We start from the raw sequence: 17,306 nt of genomic DNA, 5'->3' as shown, positions 1-17,306 counted from the left end.
CTGAAATGGACGACATATGCCCTATATTTGCATTACTTGGCTTAAATTCTTACTTTGGAAACGGTTTTCTTTAAAGGAGAAATAATACTGACCTGATTGCTTGTCACTTTTTTTTTTATTTGAAGTGATGCATGATACCACAAAAATTAGCTACAGTACATAGCAGGGAAATTAAACTGGGTGCCTTGCGTGGCACGTGGGTAATTTTAAAATTTAAATTTCATTCTATTTATTTCTATTTTCTCATATCTATCTTTCTCCCAGACAAAAACCAAACCAAAACAAAAAGAAACAAACCTTCATCAGGATTCCTTTGGCTTTAAAATATCTAGGGGGAAATACTCCCAACAGAGATCAAAATTCCAAACTCTGCAATAGGAAAAGATCTCCATCTTTCCAAAGGGCTACCATTGTTATTGTTGAAAGGCTAAGGTTTGGCTACCGGCACCTGGGATCCATTTGGGAAAGGAAACAAAACAAACAGAGTTCCCCTGGCTTTTCCTATAGGAAATCCAAAGTGCGGTCCGTACCGAGGCCTTGGTGCCCCTACTCACCTGGAAGTGGGGGAGGGGCAAGTGGAGACAGGTTTAGGGTTAGACCTGGACTGCAATTAGCTCGCTCGGTAGACAGAGGAGGAATGGGGAAGATCGGGTTTGGATGCTGTCCGATCACACTGTACAGCAGCTCCCTCCCCTCCCATCGAAAGAGAAGGGGCAGGAAACGGTTAAAGCAAATCTGCGCTTTGCATTCCCAGACAGGCTTTGCTTAATCCTTCCTCCCGCTCTAACAGACCTCACCCCCTGCCTTTCTTTTATTTCTCGCGACCCCCTTACCCCTGAGTTATTACTAGCATAACAACCTAACGGTCTTCCCCCAGACCCCGTCACTAAAGTTATTTATCTGCAAACCTGACCCCACCCCCATCTATTCGGCGGCAGCTTTTTGCTGTTATTGCTCAGATGCCGGCCAAGATTTGACCACAAGGGAAAAAAGAAAAAAAGGAAAAAAAAAAAAAAAACCCAGCCCCCTTCTCAGCGCCTCCTACTCGTCGGGCTCCCACACCCGACCGCCTACAGTCCTCGAGGAGGCTGGAGTGATTAGCATCCCGAGAAGCCAGTCGGAGGCCGAAAAAGTCGGAGGAGCGCTGGCGGTAGGAGTGCCAGGCGGGGCTGCTTTAGCTCCGGCCCAATGGGGCTGGGGCGAGGGAGGGGCAGTAGGTGACAGCACCGGGAGCTGGGGGGAGTCCGGGCGAACTAAAGTGCAGGGATCAATGAGCGGCGAGCAAAGTTTCTGAGTCCTGCTCCAGCTCGCGGTCTTCCCTCCCCCTCTGTTTGTGTTTCGGCAACGCGCTGTGTGTGTGTGTGTGCGCGCGGGCGTGTGTGTGTGTGTGTGGCGCGAGCGCGCGCGTGTGCGGCGGGGAAGGGGCGGGGAGAGTGCGAGGGACCAGCCGGAGGCGGAGAGGGGCTCGCGGAGCCCCAGCTCCACAGCGGTACAGCCTCCAGCCGGGGCAGGCGAGAGGGAGAGCGCTGACAGCCGCCGTCCGGAGCTGCTGCGGGCGCCGCCGCAGCCCAGCGCCGACATCCCCGCCTCCGCCGCCTGCGGTGAAGGAGAGAGAGGGACCAACCACCACCCCCACCCCACCCCCGCCCCAAACAAAAAGCCTTGTGGATTACAAAGTGAAACTGACACGGGACAATAAAAGCAAAGGGCGCGAGGTCAGGGGCGAGGCGCACTCGAGTGGGCTTCTGACTGCGCCCGCCGCAGAAGGAGCCCCCTGGCATGGTGAGGGGAGGGGACTCGGGGACAGCGCGCTGCTCCTGCCCGACCCCGGAGAGGCCGAGAAGAAAGGGGGACCTGCGCTCGATTTGGATGTACAAATAATGGGTCGGCAGGCGTCCCGGCAGAGGTAAAAAAAAAAAAAAAAAATGCTGGGGAGCGCTGGATCCTGCCTGTGCCCGACTCCGGGCTCGAAGCCGCAGGAGGGGCGGCGGAGGCTCCTGCTGGAAGAGAAGGGACGCAGCTGAGCGCTCCCGGGTACCGGAACCCTAGAGCCGACGCGAGCGCTTGGACGCAGTTTGCTGGCTGCCAGACGCCGCCGCCTGGGCCTCGGCGGCCACTTCTGCAGCCCTGTTGGAGGGGCGTTGCAGCCTTGTTCTTGGGGAGAAGGGGGACTCGAGAAAATCCCTCGTCTTCAGCTTTTGGGAAAGGAGTTTGATAATCTCTCGGTTCCCCATCGCCCCCTCCCCAGTGCGCAGTTGTTGCTTCCACACACCGCCACGGACGCTTGTCCTTCCCTCTTCAGTTTCTTCGCCGGTGGGTAAGTTCTAAAGTTTCTGAAGACAATTGTTTGCGATGATTCCTCATATACCTTAAATACAGGCAACCTCTCACCACTCACATCCCCCCGGGCGAAAACGCTCAGACCCTCTGGATTGGAAAACAAAGTGAAGGGGGAAAATAGAGCTTGGAGAAACTTTTCTGGGAACTCGTCAACAAACAGGAGTGCCCCGAGGAATGCGCTGCCGCTTTTCCTCAAGGCATCTCTCCCTCCCTAAGCATCCAGATGGCTACCTGGAGACTTTTGCTGATGCGACATGCTTCTGCTGGACTGGAGGTTCTTTGAAATAGCAGAGCTCTCAGACAGAGCCATCGACTGCGTGTTTGCTGGTGCTTCTTGATCCCTGTCATTATCACTCTTTTTTGCTTCACCTCTTCCTTCTCTTTATCACGCCGTTCCTGGGAGCCAGGACCATGGACTTGGCAGCAGACAGGGCTCCTGGCCGCCCGTGGCTCCCGCTGCCCACTTTATCATTATTTCAGCTCCTTCGCGTCTTTTGGCTGCTGTCACTGCTCCCGGGGCCGGCACGGGTCAGCGGGGCTGAGCAGCGCCAGGTGTTTCAGGTGCTGGAGGAGCAACCTCCAGGCACGCTGGTGGGTACCATCCAGACGCGCCCAGGCTTCACCTACCGACTCAGCGAAAGCCACGCCCTGTTTGCCATAAACAGTAGCACCGGGGCCCTGTACACCACTGCCACCATCGATCGCGAGAGCTTACCCAGCGACGTGATCAACCTGGTGGTTCTTTCCAGCTCGCCTACCTACCCCACCGAAGTGAGGGTGTTGGTGCGGGACCTCAATGACAACGCCCCGGTCTTCCCGGAACCCTCAATTGTGGTCACTTTCAAGGAGGACAGTAGCAGCGGGCGGCAAGTCATCTTGGATACGGCCACCGACTCGGACATCGGCTCCAATGGTGTGGACCACCAGTCCTATCGCATCATCCAGGGCAACGAGGCGGGTCGCTTCCGCCTGGACATCACCCTGAACCCGAGTGGTGAGGGCGCGTTCCTGCATCTGGTGTCCAAGGGCGGGCTGGACCGCGAGGTCACGCCACAGTACCAACTGTTGGTGGAAGTGGAGGACAAGGGCGAGCCGAAGCGGCGGGGCTACCTCCAGGTAAACGTGACTGTGCAGGACATTAATGACAACCCCCCAGTTTTTGGTAGTTCCCACTACCAGGCGGGGGTGCCTGAGGACGCGGCGGTGGGCTCCAGCGTCCTCCAGGTGGCGGCGGCGGACGCGGACGAGGGCACCAACGCGGATATCCGCTACCGGCTGCAGGACGAGGGGACCCCCTTCCAAATGGACCCCGAAACGGGGCTTATCACGGTGCGGGAACCCCTGGACTTTGAGGCCCGGCGCCAGTACTCGCTTACCGTGCAGGCTATGGACCGAGGCGTGCCTTCCCTCACTGGGCGCGCCGAGGCGCTGATTCAGCTGCTGGACGTCAACGACAATGACCCTGTGGTAAAATTCCGCTACTTCCCTGCCACCTCACGCTACGCCTCGGTAGATGAGAACGCTCAAGTGGGCACTGTGGTGGCTCTGCTCACCGTGACGGACGCAGACTCCCCCGCGGCCAACGGGAACATCTCTGTGCAGATTCTTGGCGGCAACGAGCAGCGCCACTTTGAGGTGCAGAGCAGCAAAGTGCCGAACCTGAGCCTCATCAAAGTAGCCAGCGCCCTGGACCGGGAGCGCATCCCTTCTTACAACCTGACAGTTTCTGTCTCAGATAACTACGGGGCGCCCCCTGGCGCAGCGGTTCAGGCGCGCTCTTCTGTGGCGAGCTTGGTGATTTTCGTCAATGACATCAACGACCACCCTCCCGTCTTTGCACAACAAGTGTACAGAGTGAACCTGAGCGAGGAGGCGCCCCCAGGAAGCTATGTGAGTGGAGTGTCTGCCACTGACGGCGACTCTGGTCTCAATGCTAATCTGCGTTACAGCATCGTCTCTGGTAATGGACTAGGTTGGTTCCACATCAGTGAACACAGCGGCCTGGTGACCACTGGGCTTGCTGGGGGCTTGGACCGTGAACTTGCTTCCCAGATTGTTCTGAATATCAGTGCTCGGGACCAGGGGGTTCACCCCAAGGTTTCCTATGCCCAGCTTGTAGTCACCCTCCTGGATGTGAATGATGAAAAGCCAATATTTACCCAGCCAGAAGGATATGATGTGTCAGTGGTTGAGAATGCCCCAACAGGGACTGAACTACTGGTGCTTGGGGCAACTGATGGGGACCTGGGTGACAATGGCACAGTGCGTTTCTCTTTACAAGAGTCTGAGACTGACCAGAGGTCCTTCCGCCTGGATCCTGTATCTGGGAAGTTGAGTACTATCTCTTCTTTGGACAGGGAGGAGCAAGCTTTCTACTCCTTGTTGGTTCTGGCCACAGATCTGGGCTCCCCTCCCCAGTCATCAGTGGCTCGTATAAATGTGAGCCTCCTGGATATTAATGACAACAGCCCTGTGTTCTACCCAGTCCAATACTTTGCTCATATTCAGGAGAATGAGCCTGGAGGTAGCTATATCACCACAGTGTCTGCCACTGACCCAGACTTGGGTCTCAATGGAACTGTCAAATATACTATATCAGCTGGGGACAGATCTCGGTTTCAGGTTAACGCTCAGAGTGGGGTTATTTCTACAAGAATGGCCCTAGACAGAGAAGAAAAAACTGCTTACCAGTTGCAAATAGTGGCTACCGATGGTGGCAATTTACAGTCTCCCAACCAGGCAATAGTAACCATCACTGTATTGGACACTCAAGACAACCCACCTGTATTCAGCCAGGCTGCCTACAGCTTCGTGGTCTTTGAGAATGTGGCTCTGGGATATCATGTGGGTAGTGTGTCTGCATCCACCATGGATCTCAATTCCAACATCAGTTATCTCATTACTACTGGGGATCAGAAAGGTATGTTTGCTATCAACCAGGTCACTGGGCAGCTTACCACAGCAAGTGTGATTGACAGAGAAGAGCAATCTTTTTATCAGTTGAAAGTAGTAGCCAGTGGGGGCACAGTGACTGGAGACACTATGGTTAACATAACAGTTAAGGATTTAAATGACAACTCCCCTCATTTCCTTCAGGCAGTAGAGAGTGTGAATGTGGTAGAGAATTGGCAAGCGGGCCACAGCATTTTCCAGGCCAAAGCTGTAGACCCTGATGAAGGTGTCAATGGCATGGTACTCTATAGCCTGAAGCAAAACCCCAAGAATCTCTTTACTATCAATGAAAGAAATGGTAGTATTAGTCTGCTAGGCCCCCTGGATGTTCATGCTGGTTCCTACCAGATAGAGGTCTTGGCATCTGATATGGGTGTTCCCCAGCTCTCCTCTAGTTTCATCTTAACAGTTTATGTCCATGATGTAAATGACAACCCACCAGTGTTTGACCAACTTTCTTATGAGGTCACCCTTTCTGAGTCAGAACCTGTGAATTCTCGATTCTTTAAAGTGCAAGCTTTTGATAAGGATTCAGGAGCAAATGGTGAAATTGCGTACAGCATTGCTGAAGGCAATACAGGGGATGCTTTTGGCATCTTCCCTGATGGTCAGTTGTATATAAAAAGTGAACTGGACCGTGAACTTCAAGACAGATATGTGTTACTGGTTGTTGCTTCTGACAGAGCAGTGGAACCCCTTAGTGCTACTGTGAATGTTACTATAATTTTAGAAGATGTAAATGATAACAGACCTCTTTTTAATAGCACCAATTACACATTTTACTTTGAAGAAGAACAGAGAGCTGGGTCGTTTGTGGGCAAAATAAGTGCTATAGATAAAGACTTTGGGCCAAATGGAGAAGTCAGGTATTCTTTTGAAATGGTGCAGCCAGATTTTGAGTTGCATGCAATTAGTGGGGAAATTACAAACACTCATCAGTTTGACAGGGAGTCTCTTATGAGGCGGAGAGGGACTGCAGTGTTTAGCTTTACAGTTATTGCAACAGATCAGGGGCTCCCTCAGCCTCTCAAGGATCAGGCCACAGTACATGTATACATGAAGGACATAAACGATAATGCTCCCAAATTTTTGAAAGACTTTTACCAAGCGACCATATCAGAGTCCGCAGCCAACCTGACACAAGTTTTAAGAGTATCTGCCTCGGATGTTGATGAAGGTAATAATGGACTCATTCATTATTCTGTAATAAAAGGAAATGAAGAAAGACAGTTTTCTATAGACAGTACCTCTGGCCAGGTGACACTTATTGGCAAATTAGACTACGAAGCAACACCTGCCTATTCCCTTGTAATTCAAGCAGTGGATTCAGGGGCAGTCTCTCTCAATTCGACCTGTACCTTAAATATTGATATTTTAGACGAAAATGACAATACCCCTTCTTTCCCTAAATCAACCCTGTTTGTTGATGTTTTGGAAAACATGAGAATTGGTGAACTCGTGTCCTCTGTTACTGCAACTGATTCAGATTCAGGTGACAATGCTGACTTACATTACAGTATTACTGGGACTAACAACCACGGAACTTTCAGCATCAGCCCAAACACTGGGAGTATCTTTCTTGCCAAAAAATTGGACTTTGAAACACAGTCTTTGTACAAACTAAATATAACGGCAAAAGACCAAGGAAGGCCTCCTCGTTCATCTACAATGTCAGTGGTTATACATGTGAGAGACTTTAATGACAATCCTCCTAGCTTCCCTCCTGGGGATATTTTCAAGTCTATTGTTGAGAACATTCCCATTGGGACGTCTGTCATTTCAGTGACTGCACATGACCCTGATGCAGACATCAACGGGCAGCTCTCCTATGCCATTATCCAACAGATGCCAAGGGGCAACCACTTTGGCATCGATGAAGTCAAAGGCACTATCTACACCAGTGCTGAAATAGATCGGGAATTTGCTAACCTCTTTGAGTTGACTGTAAAAGCCAACGATCAAGCTGTGCCCATAGAAACTAGACGGTATGCTTTGAAAAACGTGACCATTTTGGTTACAGACCTCAATGACAATGTTCCAATGTTTATATCACAAAACGCCCTGGCTGCAGACCCTTCAGCTGTGATTGGCTCTGTTCTGACAACGATTATGGCTGCCGACCCAGACGAAGGGGCGAATGGAGAGGTGGAGTATGAGATCATCAACGGGGACACAGACACCTTCATTGTGGATCGTTATAGTGGAGACTTGAGAGTGGCTTCAGCGCTGGTCCCTTCTCAGCTGATCTATAATCTCATAGTTTCAGCAACAGACCTTGGCCCAGAAAGGAGGAAATCAACCACTGAATTGACTGTCATTCTTCAGGGCCTTGATGGACCTGTTTTTACGCAACCTAAATATATAACTATTTTGAAGGAAGGAGAACCCATTGGCACTAATGTGATATCAATAGAAGCAGCTAGCCCGAGAGGATCTGAAGCCCCAGTGGAGTATTATATTGTTTCAGTCCGTTGTGAAGAAAAAACTGTTGGACGTCTCTTTACTATTGGACGACAAACTGGCATAATTCAGACGGCAGCCATTCTGGACCGCGAACAAGGAGCCTGTCTTTACCTGGTGGATGTTTATGCCATAGAAAAATCAACTGCTTTTCCCAGAACACAGAGAGCAGAGGTAATGATTTTGTCATCCCTTATGAATTATTTGTTGATGTGTTTTTTAGGAAGATCATTCTGTGTATATTTACTTTCTATAATGATGACTTTCATTGTGGATTGTTCATTTTACGGACAGGGGCATATAAAAATGTTCTGTAACACAGACTAACAAGAATTACATGCAATTTAGCTTTAATCCCAATCAAAACCCAATAATGAACAGTTTTTACCTTATATTTCATCTCATTACCATCATATGTGTAAGGCTAATGAGAACTCCTTAACCATTTCAGAAGTGCAAAAAAAAAAAAATTCATTTATCCAAGTTGAATCACCACACTCAACTAAACACCTCACAGTAAGGAAGTCTACCAGAGGATGAGCACTTTCAGACTTCAGAAATCCCTATTCCAAACTGAAGAACTTTGGTAGAAATCAGCATTATAGCATGGCTTTCTGGGGGGTGTGGCAATGGACTGACAGTTTACATCAGGACAGTATTAACTTTCACATCCTCAGCAGTCTTGGCAGTTTCTTTATAGACAGTGACTAATTTTAATGTGCTGAGCCAAGTTTGGGGAGATTCCTGATTTCATCTGCCTTCACATTTTAGGCACCATCTTTTGACTTACAGCAATCCTTTTTCTTCCCTCTTGAACTAAAGCATGTAATGTGCTGTGAATGATCAGAGATTAGAAGCTGTTTCTTGAGACAAAACTGTGTTGTTCAATGCCATGGTATAGGTACAAGTTGTTCTGTCTGCTGATGGGTAAGAAACTAGTGTTTCACAGCATAAGCCAAAAGAATTTCAAGCTTGGCCTTTCCTGGGGTATATTTTTGGCTGTTACTAGCTCCGTGTTTCATTGATTTGCTTTTTAATTGAACTGCTTCCAATGCCGTCTTGATAATCAACTAGAAATGATATAGCTATACTCTGGGAAGCTCATTTGCCATTTCCTAAGTTCTCTCTCCCCTCTCCCTTCAAAGACATTCTGGTGTCACTCAGCCAAAAACACAAAATATCAAATGTGGTTTGTGATACTTGGCAGGAACCCAGACACAACATGCTAGTGAAATTGAGGCTCATGTATTTGTTTTCTTGCTTTCTTTTCTTTTTTACAGAGGTGAGGGGGTTTCTTTATTTAAAAGGTCCATTTATTATTATTATCTTTTGGAATCTCCTGTGATTTTTTTTTTTCATATTAGCTAGCTAGGTCTGTTCTGTGGATGCAGCAGTATATTCGTGGCCTGGAGGATATTAGAGATATAATTAGAGATATAATTCTTAATAGAAATATAATTCTTAGAGATATAATTCTAAGTGGAATTCAGTTTTACCTTATACACATAGCCCTGAAGAAACTTTTAACCCATATGTCCTCTTTTACCTAATTAGTTTTTTAAAGATCTTAACATAGGTCTTACATATTGAGCTATTTGGTGTAATTCAGGCTATGATTTACATGTAATTTTCTTTTGATGTGGAGTTATTCCTCTTCTAAACCCACTCCCTGGCTCTACCTTCATTCTATGGAATCATTTCTTAGATGAAGAAACTTAATTAGTTTAAAAATTGAAATACTAATTAAAGTCAGGCAGTTAAGTCATTCTAGACTTTAGATAAATTTGTTAAACTGCAAAACAAATTATGTACTTGGTTGTTGTTTGGTTCAATGCATTACGTTTGCTCCGCAATGAGAATAAATGTCCATTGTTATCATTAGAGGATTTATTTAGTCTTATTATTTACCCATTAGATATGCAAAGATTGGCTTAGCTTAAATTTATAAATAGTGCTGTCTCTGCATTAGGCATAAGGACTGAAAAATGATTATAAGTCATTTTGTTGGTAAGAAGGGATTATATCTGTTACTTTTTTAACCTCAAATAACACTAATATGAAAAGTTATTAAAATTTACTGTAACCTGTATAAAAATCTGGAGAGAATTCATCATGATGATTTTTTTTTTTAATGAGAAAAAATTGTTTGTCAGGGTATCTTCTGTGAACTAAAGTGCTGAAATTGTAAACCAAGTTTGAGTTCCCAAGCTCCAGCCACTCCTAAAATTAAAAGCAAATGTTTTTCTCCAAAGAATATTGAAAGCAGTAGTTGGGAGCTAGAATTTCATATTATTATTGGTTGTATCTTTCAAGTGTATACAATAAAGTTCTTTTTTTTTCCTTCTGCTCAAACAATTAATTTACCATGATTCTGCAAAAAGAAGCTATATACCTGTGGTTGTCAGAGGTGATTTTTCGATTGTTTGCTTGCAAGTGCAAACTTTGCTCCAATGCATTTTTTAACAATTTATTCATGTACACTGATAGCAGTCTGGGTTGCTTACTCAGGTTTCTGGCTAGAGTCATGGCTGATCACATTCCATGGGCAAGCAGAGGGTCAGTGGGTAAAAGAGAAATGATTTAATCTGCATTCTTTTTCAAGCTCTGACACTTTTTCAAGCTCTGTGTGGGGGCGGGGACGGGGTCCTGGGGACTTGGCTCTAATACTTCTCATTCCAGAGGTCTGTCCAGTTGTGCACCTTCACTTCCCCTACCTATCATAGCTGAAACTTTGGCATGAATGAGAGTGTCTTTGAAGGATGGCTTTTGTGTTGCAAACACAAGGTTTATTATCCTTTTATTTTGTATTTTTGTATTCTCAGAAGAGTCTTGATTATGTTAAGAAGAGCTCATATACATTTTGTACCACTTTTCTAGGTTCAACAAAAAAATTAGAGATGTAGCGCATCCATAAGCATTTCTCTTTGAATATGTGTTTTACGGGAACATGAAACTTAGGGAGTAGTTTGGACTTCTTGAAGCTCAGAGACTTTGTCTCATTGGCCTTTATTATCTCCTAGTATAATATCTCCTTGATAACAATAATATCTCCTAGAGCCTGGGATATTGCCTGACGTGTAGTAGGTGCTCAGTACATGTTTTCTGAGTGAGATGGTAGAAGAGCTAAGACTGGCACTTGCGTTCCTGTGCCTCAGGAATAACCAACAGAGAGAGGCAGGGGGAGTGGAGAAGGCTAAGTAAATTTGATCTTGATCATTAATTGAACTAAGGACATAAAGACATAGCAATGATGTCTGTTCTACAAATGAACTGAGAATTGTCAGGACACTCAAAGAGGAAAGAGGAATTTAGGTGGGTGGTCTCACATGGAACTTAGGGTTTAAATGGAAGGAAAACAGTATATGCTTCCAGGTTGCAGTTCTCAAATTTGTTGGTCCCAGGATCTGAAAGAGCTTTTGCTTAGGTGTGTCTTATCTATTGATATTTATATTTTGAACATTAACATTGAGAAAATTTTAAAATGTTTCTTAATTTCTTTAAAATTACATTAACCATATACCATATTTTTATTTCATTCTATTAAAAGAACTTAATTTTGCCAAACTTAAAAAGTAACAAAAAGAGACATTATTTTACATTTTCATCAATCTCTTTAATATCTGGCTTAAGGGAAGACAGATTTTCAGATCATCTTATTCTGTCTATTGCAATATGTTTTTTTGGTTAAAGTATATGAAGATAATTCATGCTCACTCAGGTAGACAAAGCTGGATAGGGGAGAGATATTTGGATATCCTTTTCAGATAATTGTTGATTTTCTTTGGCTACTACACCAGAATTCTACACGTGGCTGTTTCTTAAAACTTACTTGCAGTGAGGGATCTGAAACCCTACCAATGAACTTTTCCTACTTTGTGGCATGAAAATATTGACCTATCTTGCATTCTGAATGGAACTTTTACCTATGTGTGACTTAGAAGCATCAGGCATTGATCATTTGGAAAATATTGGTTATAACTGATAAGGATCTTATCAAAAGAGTCTTTAAATATGTGGACTCACAACCACGTGGTAATGGTTCGATGTTTTCCAAATTTGAATTTTCACTTGAAAGCTCAAATTTTATCATTAGTAATAGGTATTAGTTGTTGTCCTAAAGTATTAGGCTCCCTTTTTTCATTTTCAAACAAACAAAAAATGTCTGCCATGTACCAAATCTAAAAGCACATAGTTTCTCTGTCAATTGTTCTTTCAAGTAAAAATTGTATTCCATAAATAAAGTAACTAGATCCACTTACAACTCAATCCATCATACACATGCTTTTCTTTGAGACTACTGTACATAGGTATAGATTAATGGTTCTTTGTGCACGTTTCCCTATTTGTCACCAAAAATATTGAAAAGACATCAGGATTTAAGGATCTAGCTTTAATAAAATTAATAATTTTACTATTTCCTCAAGGCAAGTTCTTCAGTTTTTAAGTGAAACTGGCATTTTATTTTTACTGTGATTAGTAAGTGAAGAATGCAATTACAGCTAGAATACTCTGGAGCTACTGCTTTGCTTTGTGCTAAGGCACCGGCAGTTTTACCCGCCCTTTGCTTTTGCACCTCCAGTGTAAATGTCAACACAGTGAAAAGGCAAACAATGTTTTGTATTATTATGAGCACAGTTTTGATTTCCCAGATGTCTGTAATGGGTCCCTGGTATGCCTAGGGCCCCATGTTCCACACTGGGAGAACCATTAGTCTAGGTACTAAGATTTTTGCAATTCAGTAAAGAAAGAAAAAAAAAAAGGAACTAGAAACATTCGATTAAAAGTTGTTTAGAATATTAAGCGAACAAATTATGGTTGCTTAAAGATTATAAATGAGTTTTAGCAATTGATAATAAGTAAATTTATTTTCACAATAATACCATCAAGATTTCCAAGAGAAATGATGGAGACATTTGTAATATCAATACTGAATATCAAGTTTAGAAATGATTTTCTTCCAGAGGCTTTAGAATAAGAGTTAGTGCACCTTGTATTAAATGTCTGTATATCTTGCATGTCATTCTCACAGGCAAAATATAAGCAGCATAACTGCATATTTAATAATAATGGTAACTTATTACTATTATAAAATTTATTGAATATTACTATGTTCAGTCATTGAACTGAGTGCTAAGTGTTTCTTTAGGGATTTTATCATTTGAGCCTCACAACAACATTAGTCATATCACTCCCACTTTATAGTTGTGGAAACGGTCTCAGAAAAGTTACATGATTTGCTTAAGTTCATACTGATAGAAAGAAAAATCACATCCAGACTTACATAATCCATTATTTGTGTTCATAGCTACTGTCCTATAAAGCCAGGGCAATCTGTGGCCTTAGTTAAGAGAGGGGCTTTTTACTCGATAGATACAAGTATATATGTATGCTGTTGATAATCTTGTTTTCACACACTTTTTGGTGTTAAAAAGTCTTTGAAAAGTAGTATTTTGTGTGGTCTGAACCAAGAGAAGCATGATTTTTGCTGCCTCAATCAAAGCCATCAGCAGGTACTGTACGTTCCTGTGGGTCAGTTACTGGTAATAGTAAGGATGCCAAGTTGAGGACATGTGGAGGTGCTCCTGGAGCAAGGAAGAAGGATGAGAACATGACAGAGGGTCACTGGAGACAGAGGAAGGGCAGAGGTACATTCAGTGACTCTCCCAATTTATAGTACTGTACAGATTAGAAACAGTTGCTGTACTTTATGAAGGCAGAGAATCCAATTTTGGATTTTCAAATGATAAATCTTACTCACCTGAGGAATAATGATGAAATTATGTGGATGGAGTGTGAAGATTATATTAAAAGGAGGAAAATATTTTCTTACTTCCTCGGCTTTTGACATCCACAGTGTTTTTTTTTTAAACAATCTATGATTATTTTCTGATTTTATTTTTTCCCTGTAGGTATATTTTTAAATGTATTACATATATTAAACTGTGACTTAAAGGGCTCTATAAATTTTGAAGACATACGAATGTGTATCACAGACAGGAATATTGATGGATGTTTAAGCTCATGCTGCATATTTCATATATGGCTTCGGGATGATTTGGTCTCTCTGTTTTGTTGATAGATTTCCATAGTTATAATTTATTTTCTGGCAAAGGTATGGTTTATTTCTTTTTTTGCCTTTATTAAAACCCAAATTTTTTAATCCTTTATTGTTCCATTAGATTTTGAGGCAACTACTCTAAGAATAGTTTTGAAAAGATATTTATGTACTTCATATTTTGTGGAATCAATTTTTCATTGCATTGTCTGCAGCTTGCACTTTGTCATCATTATAATGAAAAACTGCCAAAGAACCTCATTAGCTGTTAGGGACTGTTGAGTTAGTGACTATAAAGGATTCCACAGGCCCTGAGGTATGTCCTCTCTTCCAAGAATTAATAAACCTAAGGTTCAGCTCTTTATAATACCAGTGAAATTAGGTAGTATTCAGAATAAGGAGCTTGGGAGTGGAAGTTAAAGAAGAGTAACTGGCAAGTGACAAGGCCAAAATGAATTAAAGGGTTTTTTAAAGTGTCCTAGATATGGAATATGGTGAATAGTACTCTAATAGTAGTCTGTGTCAACAGTGGCCAATTTTAGTAGTACAATAAATAAGGAGGCAAGCGTATGAAGAATGCAGAAAAGTGAACATTTAAAAAATTCTATTAGACAAATATTATTTATAAAATATATACATGTAACATATTAATACTATATATATAATACCGTGTACTAACATGTATGCAACCATTGTACAAAGATTACTGGATTTTCCCTGAGGTTACAATCCTGAGACAAAGGGGGACAATAAAGTCATGAAGATGACAGAATCTAATTGGAAATAATTTATAATGGTAAATCAAGACATATAAATTTATAGGGACGCAGTTTCCAAACATGCATCCATATTTAGGAAACAATTAGAGAATAAAAACCAAGTTTTAAGGTACTGAGAAAATGATGAGAGACATTTGTAAGCCCTGTTTGACAACTGGCAACTGGAAGCCAATGGCAATGTGATTGATTATTTGTTTCATATTATTAACATTTTTCTGAAATGTTTTATCATGTGTAGATTCTAACATATCTGAAGTGTTTACATGATGTCAAACCCTGGTGAGCACCTGGCAGTATCATGCCTTCACAATAATCCACAGCATCTCATCCTTTGACAAATGAGGATACTGAGGCTAATGGAGGTCAAGTTTACGGAGCTGGTTTATGGTGGAATTGAATTTGAACCCAGCAGTCTAATTTGAGCATGTATATTTAATCCCAACACAACATGTTATCAGAATGGTTGATACTTTCTGTACTCTCATAGGCATGTAAGTTTTACTATGTAAAAAGTTGTTTTCACATTTTTATATTTCTCCATACTGATGACCGAAGAAATATAGGGTAAAGTGAAATTCAGTTAATGACCCAATAGTAGGATTACCTTAGGTCCCTATTAATCTTTATTTAGGGTAGGCTTGAATAAATAGACCTATAATGTCAGTTCTCATTTTATTTTTTTTGACATGCTGTGAGAATATATTTCCATTCTTCCAGTTACTGCCTCATTTACTTTCTTCCCTTTTCAGCAAAATTTTTGAAAGAGTTGCCTATACCTGTCTTCTTCTCATTATCTCTTAAATCCACCCCCATCTGACTTGGCTTCTGCCACTGTAATGACATTGCTCTTATCAAGGCCACCACGATAGCCGCAAGTTTACATCCATTGGGCGGTTCTCAGTGCCCATGGTATATATACTTCTAAGTAATCAGACTCTCAGGATTTTTATTCTGTTTCTTGGATCAATTCTTTTTCAGCCTGCTTCACCGGCTTCTCTCCATGCCCTCAAATTTTAAATGTTGGAGTATCCCTAGAATCAGTTCTTGAAAAACTCTTCCTTTTTAATCTACACTTATTCCCTTGAAGATCTCAATCAAGCTCATGATTTTAAATAACATATGCACAGGTGACTCCAAAATTTTGTCTCCACCCTGTATATCTCTCCTGAATTCCATATTCATATGACCAACCACTTACTCGTTATGTTTGATTAGTTTCTTAACAGATATTTTAAATTAACATTTCCAAATCTCAGTGCTTGATATCTTTCCCAATAAAATCCAACTCAACCCTCCGCCATCTCCTCAATTGATGGCAACCCCAATCTTCTAACCACTTCAGGTCAAAAAGCTTGAAGTTGTTGTTTGACTTCTCACTTTCACACCCAATGTGCAATCCTTCAGTTAATCTTGACTCTCTTTTAAAAATATGTCCAGAAACTGATCTTTTCTCATCACTTACACTGTTACTCCCTTGGTCTAAAACATCATCATCCCTCCCTTGGATTATTGAAGACATCTTCTTCCTGATCTCCATCATTCTTTCCCACTCTCCTCTTTTCTTGCTTATTTTCTTTACTCATACTGGCTTTTTGCTAGTCCCAGAACTAGCTAGGTGCACACCTGCCTCAAAGCGCTTGCTCCTGGCTCCTCCCTCTGCATAGAATGTTCTTTCCTCCAGAGCATCTGCTTGGATAATTTCCTCCCACGCGTCAAGTATTTGGTCATATCCCACATTCTAAGTGAGAACTCACCATCCTTTACTGACTTATTACTGTACCTCCCATCCCCAAATCCTGCCTGATCTCCATTTCTCTACTGTAGTGTTTCATATTCCCCCTCCCCCATAGAATTGATCAGCCTCCTTCACCAGCTTCTTCTCATCTCCCAAAATGTGCTATGCTGGAATGCCCCTGGAATCAGTTCTTGAAATTCTTCTCTTTCTAATCTACTCTATTCCACTGAGGTGAGGAGGCCAACCAATCTCATGACTTTGAGTAATATATATACATTATACAGGTATAAGTGCGTGTGTAATATAATTTGCTTAACTGTAATTTTGATTGTGTTTTATCTGTCTCCCTCCTGCTAGAATGAAGTTCCACAGGGCAGGTGTATTTATCTGCTGTGTTCACTGATGTATCTCAAGAGCCTAGAACATTGCTTGGAATATAGTGGGCACAAAGTGAATTTTTGTTGGATAAATGAATGAATGAATGAACAACTAATGAATGGATGAATTGATTTCCCTGCTTCTGTCCTCGATCCCTTTGATCTAGTCTAGCCGCTGGAGTGATCTTTTAAAATGTAGGTCAGATCATTTCAGTCATTTGCTCAAAATCCCAGGCTTTCCATTTCACTTGTAAAAGCCAGATCCTTACAGTTAGCCGTAAGGCCCTTTGTGGCCTGCTCTCATCAGTCAGTCATTTCCTGACTTCTCTTCTTCCTGGCTCTTCCTCCCTGAGCTTGCTCAGCAGCTTCATTGTGGGTTCTGGCCCGGCCTGTGCTCCTGCCTCACAGTCTTGTGCTGGCTGGGCTCTCAGCCTGAACTGCTGGCTTTGCGCTTCTCTCACATCTTTTCTCAAAGTCATCTAGCAGAGTTCTCCTTCCCTCGACCTTCCTTTTTCTCTTTCCTTCTTTTTGTTTCTTCTTAGTCCCTATCATCACCCAGCATAACACATATGTTACTTTTTTATTTTGTTTATGGGATGTCTTCCCTC

The 17,306-nt window shown here is 42.9% G+C and overlaps 1 protein-coding gene across 2 annotated transcripts in view; it reads left to right on the top strand.

Annotated features, from left to right (window-relative positions):
* Nucleotides 1–1,717: 1,717 nt before the first annotated feature.
* Nucleotides 1,718–17,306, top strand: part of FAT4 (FAT atypical cadherin 4) — a 178,279-nt gene continuing 162,690 nt past the window's right edge. For both annotated transcript variants that reach the window (XR_009048802.1, XM_057706084.1), the window contains exon 1: nt 1,718–7,926. Coding sequence is in view for 1 of the 2 variants with exons in the window: in XM_057706084.1 (XP_057562067.1) it covers nt 2,752–7,926 (5,175 nt within the window). In the remaining variant the exon portion in view is untranslated. The remainder of the gene's footprint in view (nt 7,927–17,306) is intronic.

This window comes from Hippopotamus amphibius, chromosome 13 (genome assembly GCF_030028045.1).
Source record: "Hippopotamus amphibius kiboko isolate mHipAmp2 chromosome 13, mHipAmp2.hap2, whole genome shotgun sequence".
NCBI lineage: Eukaryota > Metazoa > Chordata > Mammalia > Artiodactyla > Hippopotamidae > Hippopotamus > Hippopotamus amphibius.
This window is presented reverse-complemented; position numbering and strand designations above follow the sequence as displayed.